Here is a 27,042-nt window from a genome sequence, read left to right as displayed (position 1 = left end):
AATTCACTGGGTTCACAAGCCAGGGAAATTACAGATACAATATCTCTTTGATTTAATTGCCAAAAGGAATGGTAAAAATCAGTTTTGGGGAATTGGCTAAAAATTGGCTAAAAGAATCAAACATAATTGAAGACCACATTTGTCCAATTGATGTTACAGTATTGTAAATCTCATGATAAACCATTACGAGGTGATCGTTGCCATCAGTTTAACTTTACATTTTATGATATTCGTTGCTAAGTAAAAATTTTGTTATGATGGTGACCAGAACCATCCGAATAATAGCAAAATTAACTATGAAAATGTGTTGAATTTCTACCGAAACGCAGAAAAATACCAATTGGTAATGCTGTTTTCAAACTTGCCACCTTTTCTCGGTGATGGTGGGTGGGAAAACATGCTTCCAGTTCCACCTCATCTTTTTGTGGTAGTCACAAGCTCTGTTACATACAGTACAGTTAATAATTTTTGAGATAAGATGAGTTACTGGAAACATCTTTCTTTATCTCTCTCTCTCTCTGTCGGCATTTACAGGTGTCGTCGGATCCATTATCGTGTTCTTTTTGCCGGCCAAAGCCCTCCGGTCTTTGTATCAGGTTGCACTGGCCCTGGCAGCCCTGGTGACATCCATGTGGTGGAACAACGTATTTATAGCGAAAATCGACGAGAAGAGAAGCTCTTCGGAATGGACATCCGTATTTCAGTTACGTTCCACCAACTCTACAACGTTTTACGGAGACATCGTTTTCAGTTTAGATTTTACTCTCTATCTTTGTGTGCAAACTCTCTATGCATTTCTCTTTGTGATGTTAGGAGCCAAAAGCTATTGGCTGAGGAACGGTAATCTGCTCTACCACGTCGTGTGGTTCTCCATCCCCGTAGTGTTCCGGATTTTTGTGGAAGGAATTTACGATTTAGATGGGGAGGCATCGGAGGATGCCAAGAATCAGGTCGGCCATATAGTGTACATAGTCAAGATAACAGCGCTGTTTGAGCCCGTAGTCAATCTAACAATCTCCATGGTCGGTAAGGCGCTCTGGCTACTCTTTAGGATATCCCGGTTCATCAGGGTGTGCACAGGTATCGTTAAGCAGTTAGGACTGACCATTTTCTTAGAGTCCGAATGGACGAGACTCCAAGTCCCAAAAGTGCTGAGGATTTTCTTTGCCTGCCGTTTCCTGTTGCATATACTCGACTTTCCCACGGAGGCCTTCAGCGGATCGGGAGACGATACGTCCAAGCATCTAGCAGCCGCGAGCGAGGAAGTCGCGGCTCACGTCTGCGACACTTTCATAGCGGTCCTCGGGATCAGTGCAATTCTCTCGCCCGTGGCGAGCTTCATGGCGGACCTCTCCAGAAAGTTTATAGGAGGTCACGAGGGAGAGACCGAGCATGTCGGTACGATGACCTCCATTCTCTTCTTCATTTTAGCCCTCCAGACTGGACTACCCAGTCTGGACAGGACGAAGAGAGTGGCGCGACTGTATCGCAACATCAGCCTCTTGGCCACGGCCCACCTTCACTTTATTCATAATATACTCCACCCTGTGTTAATGCAACTCTCGACTTCGGTGGTCACTCCGCTCCAGCGGCACGTCCGAGCCCTCGCGGCGGCGCTCATGCTCCTGATATTGCCGGCGCTGTGTATATGGTACTGGTGGAGCGTCCTCACCATCAGCACTTGGCTGTTAGCGGTGACCGCCTTCTGCGTGGAGTTAATAGTCAAGGTTATGGTCAGTCTCATCGTCTATGCATTATTCATGTATGACACGTTCAGCCAGAGCCAGTGGGAGAGCTTGGACGACTACGTCTATTACATCAAGGCCATCGGTAGCACCTTCGAATTTCTATCGGGGATATTTCTCTTCATCAACGGTTTCTGGATTCTGGTCTTTGAATCGGGCGGTATAATTAGGGCAGCCATGATGTGCATCCACGCATATTTCAACATCTTCCAAGTTGGAAAAGACGGCTGGAAAAAGTTCTACCTGCGCCGACAGGCAGTCCAGAAGATCAACTCCCTTCCGGAAGCGACGCCAGAGCAGTTACGTCGGGTCCAGGACGTCTGCGCCATCTGCTACCAGGAGTTGACCACCACCGCTAGGATCACACCTTGTCAGCACTTCTTCCATGGCGCTTGCCTGAGGAAGTGGTTATACATGCAAGACTCCTGTCCTCTATGCCATCAGGTCATAATGCAGGTAGAGGAGGACACCAGCTCCCCTACACAGGGGCAGGAAGAGGTGGTACCGGAGCACCAAGATCATCCCAATCAATTTCTAGTGCAAGATGCTCGTTAAAATTTAAGTGAAGGTTTAATAGCATATATATATATATATCATAAACAGTACTGAGTAATTTACTTGTAACATCGATCATTAGTTTAATTTCAGTGTGTATTTACTGTATTTGAAAAGTGAAGCAGATCACTTTATGTTAAAGGAGCTGCAGTCCTGACCATTATTATAAGTACAGTGTGTCAGGAACTACTTTCCCAAAACAGCCTAAGACAATTTTTAATTTTTGTTTGTTTTTTGTATTCCATTTTTGGGTCAATGTTTCCTCACTCTGTGTATTTCCTGTATTTGAAAAGTGAAGCAGATCACTTTCTATTAAAGGAGTTGCAGACCAGACCATCATTATAAGACCAGTGTGTCAGGAACTACTTTCCAAAAAAGCTAACAACAATTTTAATTTTTGGTTTGTTTTTGTATTCCATTTTTGGGTTAATGTTTCCTCACACTCAAATCTGAAGACTTGAATCAAGTCTAAAAAATGACATCACAGAGCCACACGTGGTTCATTTTGCTTTTATGTTTTGCTTTTAATATCACGATCTTTATTTTCTGTAACGGAGAGACAAGTTTTACAAATGCTTTGAATCTCAAATATTGAACCTAATTATAGCATGACCTACTGTAGATATCGCATTGATTTTCAGTAACAACACTGTTAACATTCTACCTTGAAACTATGAAAAGAAAACCCGAAGAAATGTAGTAAATGGTTTCAGATCCTAAATGCCACTCTGACATTAAAGACTATTTACGAAATGGCAGCTCCCAGAACACGCACACTTTTGAAATCTAGGATGTGTCTGAAACAGAGCAGGATATTTCTTTGCTGTCAGTATAGAGGGGGTTGCAGCTGCAGCATATTTCTTATCCTCTCATAGCATTTTCCAAGCATGAAACTTACATGTCAGAAAGAGGAAGTTACTAGTTAGTGAGAAATTTCTTTTCTTAGCAGACTGCTGGTGGGAGGGATTGATATCCCCCAGCTTACCCTGCTCCTATGTGCCTGTGGAGAAGGTTAACTGAACTTTGGGGGATTCATTACATTTCAAACTTGTTTTGTTATTTGTTGAAGAACTTGCATAGGTGATATTAATTATGATAATATACCTGAGCATTTTGTAGGACTTTTATAAGAAAGGAGTACACATAATTGATATTCAGTGGTAACACATTGCACAAACAATTGACAGGTATTCTGTCGGCTCAAACTACTATGAACATAATTGCACACTGTTTGAGGCTTTATATTCAGTCTGGTGCTGCAGGGGGAAAAGAAAAACCCCACCCCCACCCCAACCCCATTTGAATTACCCAGGTGCTAATTCTAGCTACACTTCTTATTCATCTAACCTGTTTGCTTCACTGTATGTATTATGTGTGTATTCAAAGGTACCCTACAGTACCTCTGATCTGTGTGGGGTAATATTTGAGTTATAAACGGTTTAAGCTTCCTGATTTTCTGCTCAGTGGCTCTTGTCATAGGTACAATAAGGTATCATTTTGAATCCAATCAATTTGTAATATTTGGTGTATGTAAACCGCTTAAAATAAAACTGAAATATTTTAGCAAAAGAGTCTATGTTTCAAATAAGATACAATCAAAAAATCAGTAAGCCGTTTACATCTGTTAATCTTGTTCAGTGGACTGGAAAAAAAAGTAGTATTGGAATGTCATACAATATAATGAACCCAAAAATGATATAATATACTGTAAAGTGGAAAGAGAAAGAAAAAGTCTGTGTACAATGGACTAGGTGTACCATTCCCAGACTGCTGGCACAAGTACAACAGCATGAGAATCATGAAGAATTGGTATTTGTAACAGTAGAAAGCTCTAACTTTCAGTATTAGCACATAATCTTACAATCGTCTATAGTTTACAAATTTATCCGCCGTGACCATTTCAATTTTGAGCTAGAAGAGGTGACATTTTGGCAGAGTACTACTGTACCTCCAAAGCCCTCTTGATAGAGATCTGGTTTTATTACTTCTCCCATTTCAGCAACAAATGACTAAAACGTCTTAAATCCCCTTCATTGCTACATGTACTGTACTCTGCAATATCCCAAAGAACCAAAAGTAAAAACTAAGCACAAAAAATGCCAAAACAACAAAAGCTTTGGTAGATCTCTAGGGATTTTCCCCAACAATAGTGAACCTTTTAGGTAGATTTTCATTCTTATAATTGCACATTATTATTATTTTTTTTTTACTGTATTGTGGTTTAAGAAACACTAACACCTCCTCAAATTGGCTTTTGCAAATTTTTGAAGCGTGGCGTATCTGTGGGGTCAACTCTGTCCAATACGGTGTTTGGCATCGACTTCCTGTATACAGTAGCATATTGTATTAATGTAGGCTTCCCAAGGCGACTAAAAGGGGGAAACGTATGTTTCTGTGTTAATACAGGAACTAGGTTCCTTTACATTGTTATCATTCAAGAAAAGTCAATATTCTATATATTATGACAATGAACTCAACTTGTATTACAAATTTACATATGTAGCTATATTGCAAACCATTGTCTTAAAGATATCTTTTTAAAGGGACATTTTGTTAAACTGCAAAATTGAATGTTTCATTGCATGTGACTTTGCACAATTTATTATTATTATTATTTTTCTCAATTTATTTTCGACATGGTAGGGTTTTTGTTACTGTTTAAAGGTACTAAGCTGATTTAGTGTAATAAATTCAGAGTTTTATCAGATCAACCATACAAAATTTTTCCCTAGATATTCTTCATTTAATGAAATTGAGTTAGCTTTTATTAATATTGGAAACATAGTTTACACTCCTTTGCTAAGTTTTGATACTCTTTGATTACCATGGTGACCAGATATCTCCAGTGAAAATCCGGGGTGATGACAATGATGTTCATACCTACCCCCCCTCCATCCCCCATGTTGATGTCAAGGAAGGGGGGAATTTCAAGGTCTGCCCTTCTTTTTGCCATTCCATGTTTCAAGGATGATGACAACGGTCAAATGCGTAAAATTTCAAAGACCTCATCCACAAGTATTTTGTCCGTACTAAAACTCTGATACCAAACGATGTGAGTGAAAATAGAACTGAAAGGCTCATTACTCACACAAAGGATGTTTTCCATGTTAATTACTGGCCGTGAAATTAGTCTATGATCTAGAATGCCTTCATCTGTGAGCAATGAATGAACACTTACATTTTGTATACATTGTAAATAGTTGCCTTTCAAGCTGTTTCGAGTGTATAACGTTAAGGTCAACTAGGTCAAGTATATGAAACTATTCTCTAATCGAGATATATAAATTTCTAGGGAAGCGTATAAAAATCCCAGGCACTTTCTGGGGAAACTCTTTAATTCAGGGAATGTCCCCAGAAATCTGAAACGTCTGGTCACTGTATCTAAGATACTAAAATGCATGTTCAACTTTGACTCGAGAAAATTGAAAGCAGTTCATTGCAATTGATCTTTCAAGAAAAGATGGCAAATTTTTGGTTTCATAAAAATTTCATTTTCCTCGTATATGTTGAGCACTATTATGACAAAATATTGACAACATTTTTTTTAAGGTCAACAGAATAATTTCGTACTCCTTAAAAGTATAACATTCGCTTGGTGACAAATTTTGGAACTTTAGTTTTGAATCATGGATGATCTTATTTGGGCTAATACTACTACACAAGGGCGTAGGAACCGGGGGGGGGGCTGGGGGGCGCCAGCCCCCCAGTGAAAAATGTGGGGGGCGGAAGTATCATTTTGCCGCTTTGCAAGTCAGAAAACCCCTTTTTCATTTCCAAATGAGAAAAAAATCCCATTTGGAACACCAAATTGCATCTAAGGCCAGGTGAAAATACAAAATTATATACAAAATGGAGTGGGAGTTGAAGTGTGCTATATTGCACCAAACTGCATCTGAGGCCACCTGGAAATGCAAAAAAAATGGGGGACACCCCCTCCCCTTAGACCCCTCCCCAGGCCGGCCATCAGTCTTCAGCCCCCCACTCAAAAATACCTTCCTACGCCACTGCTACTACATAGCAATAGAACTTTAAACATGAGCAGATTAAAATAGCCTGAATTCAAACAGATAATTGGAAACAATGATTTACTGACACTGTGGGTTAACAAACTCTACGAAAAGTTTATCATAGAGGGTAAAAACAATCGAGTCAACAGTATTTGACTTGGCTTTCAAAGTATCCATATTTTGACTGTCGCTGACACGACAAGAACTTTCACTTTCATTCAAATTTACTGCAGCTAGCTATATCTTGTTAACTGGCACGTATGTACATACCAACTGATATTCACCAAAGTTGTACCTGATGAGTTAAGCCTGTTTTATATATTTCAGTTTTTGGCTACTTGTGACCTCCCAAACAAGGAGGGAAATCTATATTTAGCATATGACATCATCCTAGCTGGGCATGGATGGGTCGAGTGTGTTTGCGAGCGGTGTCATACACATACATACACGTATCCCTTTTAAGGGGTACCCAACACCATCACAGAGTAACAGGGATATGCCATTTTTTACATGAAAAGAAATTGTTTTTGCAGAGTCCATTAAAAAGAGAGCAATAAAACAACCCTTAACAACCACATTCTTTGTGGTAAATAGTTTGTTTCGAAGCAAATAACAACACAAGAGATTATTTTGAATTCATTTGACATCTTTCTTTCATTTTACACATTTTTTTTTAAAACATTTTACAAATAGAATATTTTTTTCTTAAAGGACATTCTTGTTGTCTCGAAGAACAGAGAATAGTAAAATAATTGTATCTTGGTTTTTATGTAAAATATCAGAACGTACTCCATACAAACTACCCTACTTAGTTTATACTGTACTTGTTTAATTTTTAAAAGCATAAGATACATCTGTTTATTGATTAAAGCAACCTACTGCAGTCAAATTTTAAAGAAGAACAGACGAAGCAACTCTGTATCATATTGAATGGCATTAATGTTACAGTATTCTCCAAACTTTCAAAATTGCCCAGATCTGAGAATTCCCCCCCCCCCCCACCCCCTCAGAATTGTCCCTCCAAATAACATTTGAGTAAGTCTGAATTTAAGAGACAACATGTTAATATCTTGCACATCTCTTGTTGATCATGTGCAACTAAATGTCGCTCCTGTATTCATCGCAAACTGTTCATTCTGGACCTGATATCCAGTATAACTCCACATTTTGCCAGAAAGACCAACAGTGGTCATGCATAGCCACAATTTTTTTTTGTACAATTTCTCTCTGCCAACTCTGATAGAATTTTCTGACCCTGAATCTGAAATTTATCTGTCTGACTTTTTTTGTCACTCATTGATGTCTGGGAATAAGTTTGGAACAGTTAACATTTCTAGGCAAGCACTACATGCAACATCAAACAATGTTTAGGTGATTTCATGGCAATGTACATAACCTTTACAACAAAATTTTCAAGAAACATGATTATATAATATTAAACCGCCTCTGAAGTTTCAATTTCACAGGCATCTAAATATCATGGTAATGCTATGCGATACCTTCCATTAAGTGCTACACAAGAAATGCCATATTGCAGAATCAGAGGAACTGACAAAGAAATATATATATAAATGTTGCAGCTGGTCGCTGTAACAATTCTTTGATCCAAAACTTAATATTTTGGGTTTCATTATGTAAAAGGACATACCAACTATTTTGTTGTCATTTCCACCTAAGTGCTCAAACAGCATAGATTTTGCTGCAACTGATAATTAGCTTTACAAGTCATGCACAAATGAAATAATAAACAATTCGATTGATTTATGGAAAACGAGGAAATAGGACTGGAGATACGCAGCAATTGTAAAACGTTATCACTTAGAATTTGGCGATACAAGACTCAATGCATGAAGTGCATTTCTGATTTTTAAAGATTGCTTGTATTCTGCTCCTCAGTAATACAATATTAACCTTTTTTAACACATTTTTCTTCAAATTTTCCTTAACATCTAGGGCAACTCCGAAAAAGAGCACTAGAATTATTGGTTAAGATATTGTGCGTTGCCTAGCAACGCCAGTAAATCTGCAGGCAGTTGCAAACCCAACTAGAATAGAATAGATAGTTTATGAGAAAGTATTCCACTACTGGCTAACAAAGGTTGCACTGAAAACACCATAAACTTACGATAAAATACCAAAACAAAAATTCTAATTATTAAAGCTGTTACCTGTACCTATATGAAAAAGAAACAAAAATGGATTCTATGAAACGTATGCTGATAACTATGGTAATCACCATTCTGATGGAAGTTGTCGATTATGTTTGCTAAGACCCTGTCTCTCTGTCCTGACAAAGCTATTAAAGAGGTATTCCGGTGGTAGGCAATGTTTACGCTCATCTTTGTTAAAGAAATAAATACATATTCCACAATATTCATTGTGAACCCCATATTAATGTCTGGTTTCTGATTCAAGATACGACTGATTGAATGCGACCTATTTTGGCTGGCGAAATCTTCGATACTTCCCTGGATGTAGATGACCACAGTGGGTGGTCTGTGATGTCATAACAGCAAAATTGTCTTCAAAAACTTCTTCAAAAACTCTATCCTTGAAACCTGCCACACTCTGGAATGTTTACTTTATTAGCTGTCGAGGTTCTCTGTATTTAGAATTTAAAAAAAATCCAACTGTTTTGTTGAAATTATTCTTTTACTCAGTGGATAAGTGAGTTAAATATTTATTATAATGAACACAAAAGCAATGTTCAACTGTTCATTCACTCTGCTGTTGCCAGAAGCAATAAGTACAAAATACCACAAAATTGTAAAACAAAATTCATATCTTGACATCATACAAAGTGCTTACAAGGATATGGTTTTGCACTAAAAAGATGCCGACAATTACCAGCATTTTTGTTAATAACATCAATTTGAGACTACCGGAATACCCCTTTAAATAAGGGAAACATCTTCTACCTCTTTCTCCCCAAAAAATTTCTCTTTTCACCGAGCATTTTCACGGCGATCCGACGAAATATACGACATTTTGTAACAACGTCAGACAACGTTTCTCTCTATAGTACTGACAAGTATATACAATTTTAATATTTGCTTTGCACACTATGCTATTGCAGCAAACTGCTCTCTTATACTGTGACACACAGTGTAGTGTTTTGGGATGTGGTGGGTTTAAACTTTTGCAGTGTTAATACTAGAAGTCTAAAAGAAATCTCAACTTACAAGTGAAAAATTTGATTAAATATTTATAAACATTCTCTTACATTCAAAAAGCAAAAAAGATGAAGAAGAAAATGAAACATAGTCACATATGGTTTTGTCGCTCCAAAATGTGAACAGTTTTAGAGAAATAGCAAAGAGAGACATGCCTACATTTTAAGCAACAATAATTTTTTGTATGTTATGAATGAAGTTTAAATATAGAAAGTTGCTATGTGATTGGCAATGAATAATGCTATGTGAGGAACAGGCATGCATAAAGTAAAACTGTACATGAGACTTTATACACTTACAGCACACTAGAAAATAGTAGAACCGATCTCTGTCCCCTCGACTACATAATCAAAAAGAAATTGACGAAACATGTCATTAAACTTGAAGTAAGCTAAGAAGAGTTTATGAATGAATATGCATCAGAGACAACACACAATGACAAAGTTTGAAAATGTTTTGTTACGTATAAACAGACATTGTATAACACTTTATAGCAAAAATCATACTATTAAAGCCAAGCATAATTTCAGCACAGCAATATATATATATACAAGTTATTTAATATTGCATCTCTTTATTACATGGGGGAGAAGTAAAAAAAAATAACGTTAACTAAATATTTCACTTTCTTTTGTTTTTAACCTTGTATCCAACAATTAAATTTATTATAACCTCATCTGTTTTTAAAAATTAATTAAGGGTTTCAGGGTTGAATGGTTTCTGATTATAATTCAAACTGTACATACCATGGTCACTTTGTACTGCTATTATACTGTATATATACTACACTGTACTGCACTCCTGTTACAACCATGGGAACACCACTCATATTTCTTGATACAATTAAAGCTAACATGTTGTACAAGGTTGTCATTTTATGTAAATGCAAACAGCAAGAGGTCAAAGCAATACAGCTGTACACTCAGAGGAAAGGGAAATTGTTAAGTTGGTTAATCTGTTAAAGGTACAGACCCAGGCAAGGAACTTTCTGAGCAAGCACCAACCACAGTATTAACGTTGAGGAGAGTTGGAGATGGGGTGATTAGTACAGTACAGTATATCTCATCAGCCAAATAAATATCAACGTATTCGATGGACTTGTGGGAGAAGGCAGGGTTTTCGGGTGGGGGAGGGGGGTAGGATACTACTACGTAGGTCTCTGATTCATCACTCTGACCCTGTAGGTTGAGCATAGCAATTCAATGCACAGGCTGTCCAGAGCTACTGGAGCGAGCAATGAAGTAACAGAATGTGAACATGCCTGCAAGGTAGAAGCTGAACAGGTCATCAAAACTGTACAACACAGTAAACCACTGTATCAATTTCAACTGTGTCTGTGTTTAACCTTCAAAGTCAGAGCAAAACACCACTATTTCTACTCAATCTGACACCCATTGGGTGTGTCAACCAGAGGTAAGACACTTGGTGCTCAATTGGTGCTCCCGCTAGTGATGATAGACGTCGCTCCGAGCACGATCTGGTGCCGGTGGTTGTGTGAGAAATTTGTAACATCCCAAAACATTCCCCGTTACCATATATATTGTAATTCATTATAAACTCAAAGTATTAAAGGTATTTGTTTCAATATTATTTACATAATTATCTATCTGTACCTGAATCACTGTCATGTTTCGCACGGGCATGTCACTGAATGATCTTACATGCATCAAACAATCCGAACACAGATAACAGTTTCTGACTGACACTTAAAGACTACATTACGGTGGACATTCACATATTAAGTAGTCCAACTGTATCTAATGCTAAACCTTAAATTACATAATTAAATCACTGACTTATTAATAAAATGGTCAGAACATTGAATATTCATTAAACTTAAGATTAGATATGAAGCTAATTAGGACAGAAACCATCCTAAAGAATTAATTGTACTGGCGCTGCATCATAATGCCAGCATGCATAAAAAGTGGAGCGGTTGTGCATAATCATGAATACGTATGATTCGTTGAGAGGTTGTTCTTCATATTATTTTCAAAACATGGCCAAATAACGAGGTGGAAATGAAAATAAAAGAGGAGAGATACTTGTAAAATGTTATCCAAAGAAAAGTGCTGTGAAATATTCCTAGGTAACAAAATATTAATAAGTAAAACAATAAGTGTCAGAATATTGTACAAATTAGGTTTGTGAGTGGAGCAAACTCATCTTCTAACTTCTCACAAAGATTTTTTTTGACATTTTCAGCAAGTCGAAGTGTATAATCCTTTTACCAATAAGTGACCAGGTGTACAACTTTTCATTCAGCAGAAGAAAGAGAAATAAAACCTTAAACTTTATCTTCAGCAAGTGTCCAGCCAACTCAACAACTTCTGGAGATGTCTACTGTACATTGCTATTATGTTTGCAAGTGAAAGCTAATATACAATTTTTTTTTTTAGTAGAATGTAAGTTGTTTTATCAATGAATAAATTAGTGTACTACTGTACACGCATGAAACCACAAGAAAACACAAGAGTGGTTTGTGTATTCAAGAGCCGGTCTCCCTTCTACAGTTGCACTTTTCTATCAACCTCTCAAATTGGTAAAACTTTCCACGCTGCAATCCCAAGGATATCTTCCCCAAATGAGTAGCTCACCTTCTAACCCTTTTTGTAGCCCAAATTTTCGAAACAAGAGTCTTCAGTCTTTTCATCTCCATAGGTTGTTTAATTGATCTACTTTGTCATATGTTTATAAAAGATGACATGCACTATGGCAAGCTTGCTAAAGTCAACATTAAGTGTTCCTATAAATTCCAAAAGGTTTGCTCTAGGCATAGTAGATCCAGCATGCAAAGGTTACGAGGAGACAGGTAAGCACAGAGGTGAAGTAAATGTACAAAAATGTGAATTATGATGATCACCTGGAAATTGTGAAATTGACTATTTTATGTCAAAGCCACAAAATTATATGTTTCGGGTAGTAAAATGAGAGGTCTGTTGTGTAGGGAATACAGTATTTGTAACTACTGCATTTGTAAGTACATACCCCTACCAATGATAAATTGGTATCACCCTCCAACACTTTGCATATTGGTTGGTAGGCCTCCTATGATCCACTCTGATGGGGGAGGTTTTACAGACCTTAAGCTGCTGTTCTGTTCACCAACCCTACTCATCACTACCACTGTGTACATATCGGTCATTCCTTTGTTATTTTGACTTTTTTTTTTTTTTTTTTTGACAACCAAACAAAAACAAAGAATCCTCAAAGATTTACCCTGAAAGTACTTAAGACATTCAATCCACCCAAGCATTGGCAGATGACAGCCATGCTTAAGACTCCTATATATATTTGTTTATGGAACAATTGTACATATTCTTTTACTGTCAAAGTGACTATACCTCACTCGTCGATATTAAACATCGCTCTGCAAACCGGGAGTATCTTTATTGGTACCTGGCTTGCTCGGCCATAGCTCCATGCCGACATTACGAACGATACACCTTGATGACATCATGGATGACCGCACGACATAGAGGGCATTGCTTGTTTTTGAGTTTGAAACCACAGTCCTCACAGGCACACTGGTGTCCGCACTTGTAAAAGACGGTATTGACCGATCTCTCCATACAGATCTTGCACTCGTCGTCTCTCTTTCTGGGAGGCTGCGACGGCCTGGGGGGCTTGGGGCGAGTCTTCGAGGACCCTCTCGTGGACACCTCTGCTACCGTCTTGACCGGGGGTGCTTTCGGTATGGGTGGGTTGGTTGGTTCGTCCTGTGGAGTGGCAACCAGGGGTTGGTGTACTTGGGCACAGGCACTTGGAGCTGTTTGTATCGTCGGCCTCGGAACCGTCGCATTTTGGAAAACGTTTGCCGGTAGTCTCTTTTTACCTTTAAAGACAGAGAAGGACAGACCAGACAGATGAGTTTGGTTAAAAAGTCCATACAGACATTCAAAGACATATATATTGTAAATTATGCATACATTAAAAAAGATTGAATATGTTACATGTATAAGTTACATGTCCTATTTTCACAGAAGTGAATTATTGCTTCAACAAGCAGCAGGTTTTCTGTATTTTCTTTAGAGTAGTTCATATCAAGGATTATCTGGTTTGAATATATATTTACAAGTTAACATCACTTTAACCTGTGTCCACTCAACTGTAAACTGCAGGTTTCAATCTAGACCATAAAACTGACAAGTGCAACAGGATGGTTAACCATTGACACTGCACTCCTATATCTCTAACACAAAAAGCTGTTCCAAGTGGCATTTGTGCCAATTCTAACCAGGTTGAACCTATTGACTGTTCCTTGCTAGCAAATACATAATTGATAGTTTAGTCTTATTTATAGACTCTTCAATGTATAAATATTGCACATATCATGGAATTTATCATTTTTATTTTTGCATGCCTTTCAAGTCCAAATTCCTAATCTCTTTAAGGTGTCAGACAACAGATAATATTGTCATGTACACTACCTCATCTTTCTCTCAAAAGTCTACTATGGTTCCATAATATTGTGGCACCTGTTCATACAATGCCAAACTCTAAGCAATAGAAAGGAACAAGCTCCAACGATCCACTTATTCAAAATTGCTTTCAAAATTTAAAACTTTTCCCCCCCATTTTTTGAATGTCTTTCGCCGAGACCTAATCACGATATCATCGTTTTTTCGTTGTGACGCTTACCTTTGGAACGTATCGCTCGAGTGGCACCGTAAACGTCGAGCAACAACCACAGCTGAACCGAGATGTCCACGTGCATCAGTATACCCTTCGTTGATCCGTTTTCCGCAACCTGGTGGAATTCCCCCGCAGCGTTGATGACGAAACCAATTTCGCCGCCTTCTTCCGGCAGATTCAGCTCTTTCGTGATGACCCAGTACTCGGGACGATCTACCAACTGCTCGCTCTCACTCGGCAGCACCTCCTCCGATAAATCGTCGGGGTTACAAGCCGTCAGGCCGACGCCCAGATTGCCGATGTATCTGTTACTCAAGCCGACTATGTTGATGCTGAACTGTTCTCCGATGAGTATGGGGCTGCTGGTGAACACCAGTCCCCCCGAGAACGAATCTTGCCGACGTTCGGCGATGATGCCGTTCTCCCTGAAGATGATGTTGTGCCCATGGGCTCGACCGTGGAACGGGGAACGCTCGTAGCCACTCGGCAGACTGCTCGGGACGACGGGTGGGATACTGGCGATAGGGTGTCCCTCGGCGCCTTCGGCGACGGGTCTCGGGGGGTTCGAGGGCCCAGTCGGTGATAGCACATCCAGGCCGCCCTCTGTAAGAGCCACTGAAGCTGTTCTCAATTGACGCTCGTTTGGAATGGCGATATCATAGTCCACTGTAAAATACAACAGGACATCAGAGAGTGATGGAAGGTAAGGAAAATGGCAAGGAAAATATACTCACAGATCATAACAGAGCTAGGTTAAGGGCTAAGTAACATATAATGTCAGTTTAAAGACACATACATAAACAATAAAAGAAATATGACTACATTCAGGACAGTAGCATTGAAAAATCTGGGAGGATACCTTTCTATCTTAAAATCCATTCCTACCGTAAGCACCCCCTCCCCCTTATAACACATCCTCCACTACCCATCTCTGTACATCCTCATCCAATCAATAAACTTGGGTTTCTTCTGCAGCTCACAGTATACATCCCAGATCTTTATTAACAGTAAGGTGAGGATATGGCAGAGTGAAATGTCCACTCCCATTTTTGGTCATTAACTGACAGTAAATATCAAAGTACCTGTAGAAGCATACATGTATTTTAACTTTTAGGAGTCTTGCTTCCCTACTACTTGAAACCCAACCTGACTCAACAAACCAATGAGTTAGAATACTTTGTCATGGGATTTAAAGCAGAGTAAGTATGGACTAGCATTTGAAAATAATTGAAACTCAAAAAACCTGTCTGAAATTTGAGTCTAGTTATTTAACGGTAAGTACAAAAACAATTGGGAGTTTCCACACTAAAATATACGCTTTGTTGTTTCCTTTGCAAACCATTAAGTTTGTGCCTCATGGTGTGATAATTGCGGTCCAACTTAATCAATTATTGAGTACAGTACCTTTGAATTAATCTGTCCTTTCAAAGACATGTTTCCGTGGCATGTGAGGGGCATACTGTACATAGATCTGTTATGATAAACAAGGTAGATAGTTTGGGGAGGGTTCCTTGATAGCATCTTGAATCAACATGGAACGAAATATCTTGGAAAAGCATAAACGTTTGCTCAATGTTCAAGAGGTACAGTAGTACCATTTCCTTAAAATAAGTTACAGAATTTGTTATCATACTACAGTATAAATAAACTTGTATGCCAACTGTCAACCATTTATGACTTTCTGCAATGTAAATATACTTGACTAATGTACTACCCTAAAACGGCACTAGACCAATTGTTTATTTATGATAACTGGTTGCTCAACAGTACATGTGCATTCTTTCTTAGAACAGCACATAATCATTAATAAAATTCCACATCAATGACCTTATACAAAAGATATTAATGAAGACCATTCTCAATTCTCATAGTTTGTGATTTGCTATTTTTTTCTATTTCAGATAGAAGCACTGGAGACTGTACTGTGTATCATGTGACCCCTGTAGTGTACCTGTACAGCTTGCAAACTGTATGATACCTTACTATATGTTTAGTACACAGTGCACACACTGTCTACAGAAACTGTGCAGTGTGAAACACCCCTCACGCCACTGCGAATGCTTGATATTAAACAGTAGCTATAAATGAAAGCACAGACCTATGTTTTGTTATTGAGCCACGCTGTTTGCAATCTGTGTGATATCTGGGTACCTACAGTACTGTAAAGTACACTATGGGCTGCAGCTCATAATTCATAATATCACACCTCTTATTGGAATTGTCTTTGTTTTGATGCTCACGGTACAACGCAGTGGTCGGATCAATCCCGGGCTGCCTCTATTGTCGACCTAAATACAGCCAATTGTTCTATTGAAGCTTTAGCTAATTAATTATATAGAAGCATGCTGTTTACAAAGTTCTGAACAAGTGCACTGTACAACTCAATTAATTGTTATCATTCAATTTTTTAAGGTTATTGTACATAATTGAGAATATAAGTTGTGTTTGTTTTTAATAAGCATAGAATGTACAGTAAATATTTACAAAGAATGTCTGACAGTTAGATTATGTAAAAATACCGTACTCAATGTTATTCTCGACACATTATATTACCATACTGTAGTATTTGTACAATACCACCATTAGCAAACTGTGAGTGACACATACAGTACTGTCCCCTACTGATAAAACAGTTGTAAAAAGATTTTCACGCTGTAATTTTCACGAGCACACACTTTTAATGACACACAGCACATAGAGCAAGACCATATAAACCAACATAAAATCATGAACTGTGACAAATCCTGAACACGTGTACACACATTATTTCATGGGCAAAATATACCTAATGCAGTACCCTGTTGTTTGCTGAGCTATCACACAATGGTAGGGGGTATTAATATGGATTCATGACATTTGTATTATTTATTAATTATGTATAGTAGAAGGTGCAATATATGCAGGGTATGTACTATACCATTCATTTATTCCATATAGCCTTCAAACAGTATGCTGTATGGCAGTTTTACTTTCTAGATATGGCACATTAAACAAAAATGTCCCCCTTTTTTTTGGGGGGGGGGGGGGTTTGAAACTTATGAATGTTTTTGCTTACAGTATGCCTAAATTTAATGTATATTTGAGAAACTTGCTAACTATTTGCTTGACATGCCCCTGGAGTGATAATATGCAATTATCGTGACAAATTTTACATCCATACAGAACTGTAGCTAACTGTAAACGATTTGACAATGTCATCACTTTCGAAGCAAATATTCTCCGATATCTTCTATTCTAAAAAAAAAGTGTAACATTTGCTAACACAACAGTTTTTCTTTAAAACTATGTTAGTGATCATAATTATGCACCTATCATGGTGAAACGTGAACCTTTAATTGATATTGTTAATAACAAGTTGTGAAGAATCAACTACCATCACTTTAATGCACACATTTTGTATATTCTCCTACACAAATTGTATATTCCCCTTCACAAATTGTATATTCTACTGTACTACACATATTGTATATTCTCCTATCCTTTGAAACTTTATATTATTAACTAGTACTGGGCTCTTCTCTTACCTATCTTGTCCCTCCTATAATATGGGAGAGGGGTGGCGTGAGGGGGGGGGGGGAGATGGGTATATAGCACTGCCTTTGACACTAATCTGGTTAAAGCACATCACCTCAGAGGTGAGGAGGAGGAGGGTCAATGGGAGGGGGGGGGGGGGGTTCAGTGCTACAATGGAGTCAAGACAAGTACAGTAAGAGCTTGAGGGAGTGGGATTGGCTAAAGGAAAGCATGGAAACAAAATATCTTTAAGAATTTCTAATAAGAGATTTCCACCTTGATACTATCAATTATGTACTCTAAAAAATATTTCAAGTTGACAGTTTTTAAAGCAAAAACCTTACAACAATTTCTCAGAATAATAAAAAGGGGAACACTTGCATAAAGCATGAGACTGTCAACACTTTGACACACTTAGAATACTAATCCAATGTCAAGCTGTACACTGTTAATACATGTGTGTGCTACTGTACTAAATAAAAAGACTGAATGTGGGGCATGAATTCAAACTCCACTCATGTAGTATTCTTGCTGCCTTTCCTTATGCACGCATGTATGTACACATGTACAGTATATACAAAAAGTAGTTACAAGGCATCAATCACGGCATCAATGTTCATCATAAGTCAGGACTTTAAATGTCAACGAGTAAAAATTTACGGCTACAGAATTTTTTAAAAACACGTTTTGACAACATCCACTCTGAGTGAAATCTGAACACTTTGCAATTGTTTTTATATATATGTTTCCATAGTACCCAGTGCCTCTTAGCCTTGATACTGTAGTCTAATACTGTACATTGTCAGTACTGTACTGTGCAAGCTTTCTGCAATGAGATTAGTACTGTAAGTAATGGAGTGCAACGTAGCACTTTGTGTGCAATGCAGATTTGTGTGTAGCATTAACTTATAGAGCTCAGCAAAGACATGTAAACTTAGGACTGGAGGTGAAAGGTCTTTTAATTCCATTTATTCTGACCTTTTACAAAATTGGAATGTTAAAACAAATGCTAATCAATCCAGAGAGTTTTAAAACAATTAACAAATTTATCCACAAATATCTTGCAAAAAAACCTACCAGCAGTCTAGATAAATGTACATTCTGGAACTGTTTGGTCAAAATATGGTGATACAGTAAATTCAAGTTAATAGGAATATTGGAAATGGAAAACACATTAGTCAGACATTTCTCCTTATAACCCTAATTGACCTTGGTCAACTTAACTAACCTCAAATAAAACACAGGTTTTAACTTTACAGGAGTTTGAACTTTGAAGGCATCATCTAACAAACCGCAATATACAGATATATACAGTACTGTAGTACTGAGTATAAAATTTACTGTGCAGACTACAGGTACAGTAGCTGAATATGATGTTCCTGAACCGGCCTGCCTCTTCATTGTGCTAATTTTGTCTAAAACAAGACATTAAGCCCGTGAATTGATCTCCATAATGAGTAGATTTCTAAGTTCATACACCCAGGCACTGCTGTACGATAATTCCCTAAACACCATTCCTGGAACTAATTATGGGGAAAACGTACAGACTCGCAGTGCAAAACTACACACTTTAGGGTTAAGAGAATACATTAAAATTATACATGGAAGAAACTACTTCACACACACCCTTGTGTTAGGTGAGAGTAAACTGTACAATACAACTGAATAAACCTGTGTTTCATCTTGACTAGGGCAAATATTTCAAAAGTTAGTTTTTCTTACTAACTACTGTATACTGTAAGTCTTTGGTTAATGTAGTGAGTACCTTTACTAAATAGTTCAAGGAGATTAATAAATTATAATTTTTGGCACCATTTTCTTCACAACGGTAACTGTACATACATACTGTAGAATACTACTGTACATAGGACATACCAAAATACTGTGTGGAGTTATTGTATGGCAAGGAATCTACTGTTTCCTCCAAAATACTGCACATATATACAGTACACAGTACATACAACCACATGTTACACGATAACAGTCTCAACAGGCTTGAATACTACTTTAAAGGAGAAAATATATATGGGTAAAGATATAACATCAGGCAACAAACTTATTTGTCATACTCTACAACTAGGGTAAACTACTAAAATAAAGTCCTGTCCAGCCTGAACCGACTGAACAGTGAACCTATTTGAAATGAGAAACGAGACAGGCCACGTTAGTGCCGAACGAACCAAGTTTAACATCAACTATAGAGTATGCTTGAGAGACAACTTCCAGGTCTCGGCATTGACTACATCAAAGCCTCGTTGCGAAGAGCTGTAATTGAAACTGCCCAGACGACCGACCGGTGGAACTGGAAGGGTGACTCATATAATGTGTCATATATAACGGTCAGTAATTCACTGAGTGACCGTCACGAGCTGTCCAACCATTCAATAATAATGAGCTTGTGATTTTACCATACTCAGGTATCTATAAGCTAACTGCGTAAATTTTTGCTCTTTGTCTGACAGCTCTGTGGCCACTCCAATGAGCTAAACTCTATTATTAAATAGGACGGCCATTGTTCCCAAACTGCCTAGAACAGTAAAGACACTAGAGCTACGAAATCACCTACAGTGTGAGGCCCAATATATGCATAATGTATAGTACTGTTTAGATTACATCATTACAGTACAGTGACACCTCATGAGCCTCAATGCTAGCGTTTTTAACACTGTAAGTACAGTATATTCTACACAGACTCTCTAGTCTGCGATGTGATCTGTTGAGAATATGTGACACACGTAATATGTGGGCACAGCAGTACGTTTCAAGAGCTCTGTCAGACGTTATTCCTGTTATAATATTAGTTTCATATAATTAATTAGTGTTACACAGTGAATCCATCCAGCAGACTGTCAAAGAGCAATTTTATGTTTCAAACTCGTTGGACCAATTTTATACTCACCTGTCTCTTTGTAACCACTGCACTTTCATGCTATCGTGGCAACTGTGTCTAGAGTTACCGGCTAAACCTAGCATTATCCTCATTTGGTTAATATAAACTGATCATTAATGGGATGTCATTGCTCTTCTTCTCTTTCTTCTACCAAAAAGTGTCTAGACATGTTAATTTTTCACGGTAACCAGAGAGGACACTTGGGACAGACAGTGAATTGAATTCTCTACTTATCTCAACAAAAGTTTCTTCACAACATTTTTCTACCCTTTTCCCTGCCCTCCACCTCCCTCCTCCCCTCCCCACCATTGATATCTGATTCTATCTGCCAGTGAACCATTCTATTAGAAAGGTTTCCTCTGTATAGTGTTTCAGGCACATATCATATAGCCTAAACATCACATATCACTTCGTCTCTTTCATTGTTGACTGCATTAGTTATTCATACCATACACATTATGGTCACCTGGTGGGGTTGCTACTGACTGGCCATCTATTAATACATTCGTTTCTCCTGTACCCTATATTTGGATAATTGGTATATATTTTTTTTATAAAATGTTCTGCTTAGAGGGAAAGATAATCATAACTCTTGCACAAATGGCATACATGTACTGTTTATATATTGTTTGGTGTGTGTGATTTCCAGGACTTCCTGCACACGTACATGTTAACTTTGGCACACTGTATTACTATTTGTCATTTCCCTGTGCTTATATATGGAAGCATATTAAAAATCAATACAATATTAGACCTGTGTTGTTCAATTTACACTACTGTACTGATAATACAGGTCTATTAAATATGAGTTTAGTTTTCTGACATGTATACAATAGAACTTTGCAGAACTTGACAGGAATGAGTAAATGAATAATTAACCAACAAAGTCAGTATCACGCTGCACACTTGTAAGCAATAAGGCAGAACGACCCAATTCGGCCGACCTGCTAACAAAGCTTCCTCTTAGACTTTGGAAAAGGTCAGTGCTCTTCATTTAGAACCCTGTACTGTAGGAGTTGGTTTAAAGTGAATTACGCAGAAGTAAATGTGCTTTCACTCTACATAGTCTGATGGGTCAGTGCAAGCCGATTCAATATAATTGCAGTGACCGCCAGTATGTTACTGTAACTAGTACTATAATTTGAGATGTTATAGATGTTTTAGCATTAATAAATTTGTGTCAATATATGTATATTAATATACTGTGTATATCTAGTTATCAGCAAAGGTTAAGTACACCATAGATACCTATCAGTGCAATTGTGCAGTCTTTGTATAAATTTTGCCAACTTGCATACATGTAGACTGTAACTTCTGTACAGAACTCTCTGGGTTGGGAATTTACAAGTGACGATAATTACCTACATCAGTCAACTACTGTACTAAATTCACTTTCCCATTCTACAGCCTAGTGACTGGCAACAGTTCAGTAGCACTGCCACTTCATCCCCCCTCTCCCCTAATTGACAATCATCTGGGTCAACGCCCATTGCCTACTCCTTCCCAATCTACCATTCATGTGGTGTTGTATTTTGTTACAAATGTTATAAAGTTAGATTCTTCCTGTGCTTTTAATTTTTGAAGCACAAAGTTTAAGTTTTTTTTGCATACATACAAATATACATACACATGTATGCATACAAGCATACATACATACATACATACATACATACATACATACATACATACATACAAGCATATATATGCATACATACATGCATACGTATATGACCTTTTCTATGTGCAGTGAATTGACAAAATCACTACATATAGGATTACCTTCAATGCTAACCAATCCCATTAAATGCTTATAATTTCTAGGAAATTGTAATTAGAAACTATTACAGCATGAAGAACAAACTAGGAAGGAAAGCATAGTACTTCCTTCAAAAACCACTCCTTACTTTGTATCATCACTCTGTAAGGTACTCAAATAATACTACTGATATTATTTGCAAAAAAGAGTTTACCGTAACAGCTGTAGTCCAATTAATGGATTGAGTAAAGTCCAAGTCTCACTTGGTTTGATGAAGGACAGAGTTACACATACAGTTATTACAGTATCCATATTGCCATATGTAGCACTGATGGATCCATGTTCTACAGCTATTTCTAGAAAAACCCTAAACTGTCCAGTCTGTCACTGTAAAGTATGGGGAGTCCGATTAAAGTGGAGGACATCAGTGGTTTATGATATATAATAAATCACTATTAGATTCCCACAGAGCCACATATCGCTGATCTTCCCAGAGGTTTTTGACCAATACTTACCTTCGGCCCTATACTAGTCACTGTAGGAATCAGTGGTATATAGTTATGTGGAGACAGCTAGGTTGGGAACGAAGTACCGAACTTGTCAGTAAACCGGCATGACCTTAACAATATCAGTTCACTGTAACGACCATATATGCCGGAAAACTTTGTTCAACCCCTACAGCCCGACACACGAACTTACCTTCAACTTTCAGACCTGTAGTGTTACCATAGACATCAATTAGTGCCCACAGAGGCTTGGTGGCATCCACGCCGTTGAAGAATTGATTGAACCGTCCTCTATTAACACTGAGAAAAACCTCTCCCTTTATATTGAAGAATAAGGTGAGTACATCTTGGTGGTGTACTGTGCTTTCTTTAAGAGCTTTTGCCCAATTCCCAGGTTTCACAGTCATATCTGGGCAGACATATTTCGGCAGAGTTGAAGATCTCTGTCTATCTGGACAGTGCAGGGTGTACCCAAACCTGAGGACCCCACTCCATCCCCTCCTCGTGCACTGCTGTAGCCTAATAGAGAATGGTTCCTGAGGACGTATAGCACGGCTGGAAAAGACCAGAGCATTGCAGAAGCTTCCTTCTCGCGTCACGGTCAATCCGTCTTGAGATCGCACAATGTTTTGTCCATGAACCTGATTAAATGTTATTGGTCGCATGCCGGTGACGTTGGATCTTAAATTTGCACTGTTATGGTAATCCACAGAGGAAAGGTTGGGCCAACTTTGACGAGAGTTAAGGTTCCTTCTGGCCAGTTTCCTTCCAGACTCCCCATTTGTTTGTCGTCCATATAACGAAGCGTTATCTGAATGAAAGGGAATAAAGAGTCAACATAGTAACAAAATTAAAACAACACCAGTTTAAATACAAATTTGGTACAATAATGTAAAAGCAAGGTATGACGATGACAACCAGCCTGTCCGCACAACTACTCTTGCAAACGAAATACACCTGTAGAGGCTTCCCAAAGGTTTTCGATACATATTAAAAGGAAATCCCTGTACTTTCAGTTCACAAGCAAGTAAACAGTCCCAACTTAATGTGTATATCTCCAGTCAGGACGGTTCTGAAGTACAGTAACCACACATGTAAACTAAATCAACTTTCAATTCAATTTATAACAAAGAGCTGACTACCCATGTGCTAAGTAAACAATATACTAAAGCAGAACATGTGAACTTGAATAGAAGGAATGGGAAAAGGTTAGCAGGGAATAATTTTAGTGTCAAACTTTGCAGAGCATAGTATGTGCTGGAGATGAGGATGAAAGGTTAATGATGGGACATGAACAATGGAGTGGAATGAGTCCATGAGATGCAAGAATAGCAGAAATTATTCTTAAAACAAAGTGTTATTTCAGGTAACAAATAAGGGTTTTATACTGTACTAGTTAATGCACTATGCAAACATGTAGCAAATCATTCATATAGAAGAATTTTTTTTTTATAAATATAGCATTTTTAATATAAAACCTACAAAGTGATCATGCAAACAAGATAAATATGATAAAATTCAGACACCAAATAACTATGTAGTTTGTGTTCACCACATGAACACCTATACCTTTAGAATTCAAGTTTGTGTACACCACAATGAACACTTACAATCTTACACTACAAGTTTGTGTTCACCACATGAACACTTACACTACAAGTTTGTGTTCACCACATGAACAGTACACCCATACCCTTAGACTACAAGTTTGTGTTCCCCACATTGAACACTTGCACTCTTACCACAGGTTTGTGTTCACCAAATGAACACCCATGCCATTAGACTACAAGTTTGTGTTCACCACATTGAACACCTATACCCTAAGGCTTCGAGTTTGTGTTAACCACACAAACACATATAACAGTGACATAGACCCAGAGAAGTACTTCAATTTTTGACAGATACTCTTTTCCAAGTTGCACATTGAAGAAACCACCTCTGCAACTAGGTCTTATTATTATCATTGCAACCAGAGACACTGATGCACAGATACGTCTTTGTATCAGCCTTCCACTGCCAAATATAAGTCTGATTTCGGTGTTAGACTCGAGAATGCCCCCACCCCCAATCAACTTTACAAAAAAATTTGAGAAGTGCAATATTGGATCTTTCTCAATTGAAAGTCTTGGAATAAGTTTACCTGGTCACCTTGCATCCAGTTCATGACTTAACTAATGTTGCAAAGCTAGGCCCCAAGGCCTAGATACTTTTCTTCTTCTTAGGTTTGTTTATATTTTCGATTTTTCCACACCGCTTCTGAGCATCCACTTCCGAATATTAGTTTGAATTTGAGGTATAGAGTACTGGGAACTTAAAGGGTGTGAAGACTCACGCACAAAGAAACCTCTAATGCAAAGAAACCTCTAATGCTGGTAATCTGACCTAGTTTCGAATTAGGTGTAACAGAAGTGTTAGACACCACCATCGATCCAAGAAAATGCACACACACACAGCTTGCTACCATCGGTAATTAGACAGTAGTGTACAGTCAGTACATACAGCTGCGGTTAATACCCACAGCACAGTGTACAAACAATACAGCAATGGACATGTCAGGTCCAGCTAAAGATTACAAGGTATCGCGTTTCATTACTGTCTGCATTTTGTAGCCACACTAACAAAACGTCACTTGCAAGCAACGGAAGGTCAACTTTTTCAGATGGCCGCACACGGTTTGGGGCGATTCTTCAATGCCTTTAATGGGTTGTCTTGATTGGGCAGTCACACTAGCCTAGTTAGTGTACACATATCATGGTAAGCGACCGCAGTTGATCAGAACTTTCTTGTGCGTGAATGGGTAACAAATCTTCACCCAAATTTTACACTTCCATTCAGAGAGAAGGGAATATCACCAAACCATGAAATAACCAATTCCCCTCACTTTCATTAAGTACTTCGAATAAAATTGTAATTGGAAATGGAGAAAAATGTTATCTAGTGCTTTGTACGAATTTTGAGCCCAGTTAGTAACGGCTTGGACCAGGAAATATTTTTTTCAGTTGGTCCCCTAGTTTCCCATCACTATTCGCACAGATGCTAGCCTACTGATATTGTCACTTCTAGTGGGCTTAGGTTATGTTAGTATAGTCAGTATTGCGAAGTTCGCCATACTGCGAAGTTCGGGCACCCTAAGAAATACACGATTTTCACCATGCAAACCTACAGGAAGAGCCAAATTTCACCAAAAAGTACGAAGCTACAGTTATTTTCTCTCCAAAATGACCCGTGTGCAAGAAATTACTTACATATTTGTCAATAAAATGACGAAGATCTATGAAGTCTGTTATAATTACTGAAAGAGCAACAGCGCCACCAATTTTTACCAGCGCCACACTGTAGGTTGCGTGGCCGAAATTCGCAATACTCTAGCAAGAAATACCAGTTCCACAATCACGAAGAATCTTCTTGGAAAACAACGTGAAAACAGTTTGCAGGAAAGAAAGTTTGGCCGTGTATCGTACTATAACAAAATTCTCCCACCATATGAAGTATATTTTCAAATGATTTATACCAGAAGATTTAGTTTTGGGGTGTTTTAAGTCTTAAGTGGGCGAACTTCGAAGTCACCATCCTACTACTAGGCCTATATACTGTACTAAGTAAGCCTAGGTCTCCAAAGTGGCCCTGTATTAAACGAAGCCTAGCCCTAATGTTAATTGTTAGTTAATTATTTCAGTGTACTATAACATTAACATTAGCCATAACATTAACAGTCTAAATGTAGGCTAGCCTGGGCCTAAGTTAGGCCCAAAGTGATGCCAGAATATGTCTCACTGTAATAAGCATTGTGGTCCCAGTCTAAGTTTTGGACTAACGTCAAGTTCTACTTCTACAAGTTCTAAGCTAGCCTTACTTAGTATGGAATAGGAAATAAGGTCAAGGATAATATTTAAAGCCCTAGGCATATCCTAACGTATGTTAATATTTGAATCTCACTAGGCTATGACTAACTTAGGCCTAGGCCTACAACTTGGGTACAACTAGTAGTAGTAGTACTAGTACTACTACTAGTAGTAGTATACAAGTACAAATGCAAGTCCTGAGACATTTTTGATCCATTGTATTTACCCGTTCTGTGGGAAGGGTGTTGAGTACCATTCGAAGCTGTGTTCCCCATCTTCTTTTTCTGTAATCGGCGACATAAGGATTACCTGTGATATATCGTCATATTCTTTACAAGCTAACACTAACAGCAGTTCCTGTCATTTCTTTCTTGGAAATCAAAATTACGCCTATGCTATTTCCAGCTGTAACATACACCA

General features: G+C 38.1%; 2 protein-coding genes across 2 annotated transcripts in view; one reads left to right on the top strand and one right to left on the bottom strand.

The window, feature by feature from the left end:
• The window catches only part of LOC139967411 (E3 ubiquitin-protein ligase RNF139-like), a 14,067-nt gene extending 1,407 nt beyond the window's left edge, over nt 1–12,660 (top strand). Inside the window, exon 2 of the mRNA XM_071971160.1 lies at nt 535–12,660. Within this exon, the coding sequence (XP_071827261.1) occupies nt 535–2,300 (1,766 nt within the window). The 3' untranslated portion in view covers nt 2,301–12,660. The remainder of the gene's footprint in view (nt 1–534) is intronic.
• Nucleotides 6,933–27,042, bottom strand: LOC139967413 (E3 ubiquitin-protein ligase NEURL1-like). Its single transcript, XM_071971162.1, has 4 exons — nt 26,849–27,042; nt 22,974–23,591; nt 14,122–14,781; nt 6,933–13,315 (listed from the first exon to the last, which is right to left on the bottom strand). The coding sequence occupies exons 1-4, from the start codon at nt 26,895–26,897 to the stop codon at nt 12,912–12,914; spliced, it is 1,731 nt and encodes a 576-aa protein (XP_071827263.1). The 5' UTR covers nt 26,898–27,042; the 3' UTR covers nt 6,933–12,911.

The sequence above is a fragment of the Apostichopus japonicus genome, chromosome 5, assembly GCF_037975245.1.
Source record: "Apostichopus japonicus isolate 1M-3 chromosome 5, ASM3797524v1, whole genome shotgun sequence".
In the NCBI taxonomy this organism is placed as follows: Eukaryota; Metazoa; Echinodermata; class Holothuroidea; order Aspidochirotida; family Stichopodidae; genus Apostichopus; species Apostichopus japonicus.
The sequence above is the reverse complement of the archived record's forward strand: the minus strand, read 5'-3'. Positions and strand labels throughout refer to the sequence as shown.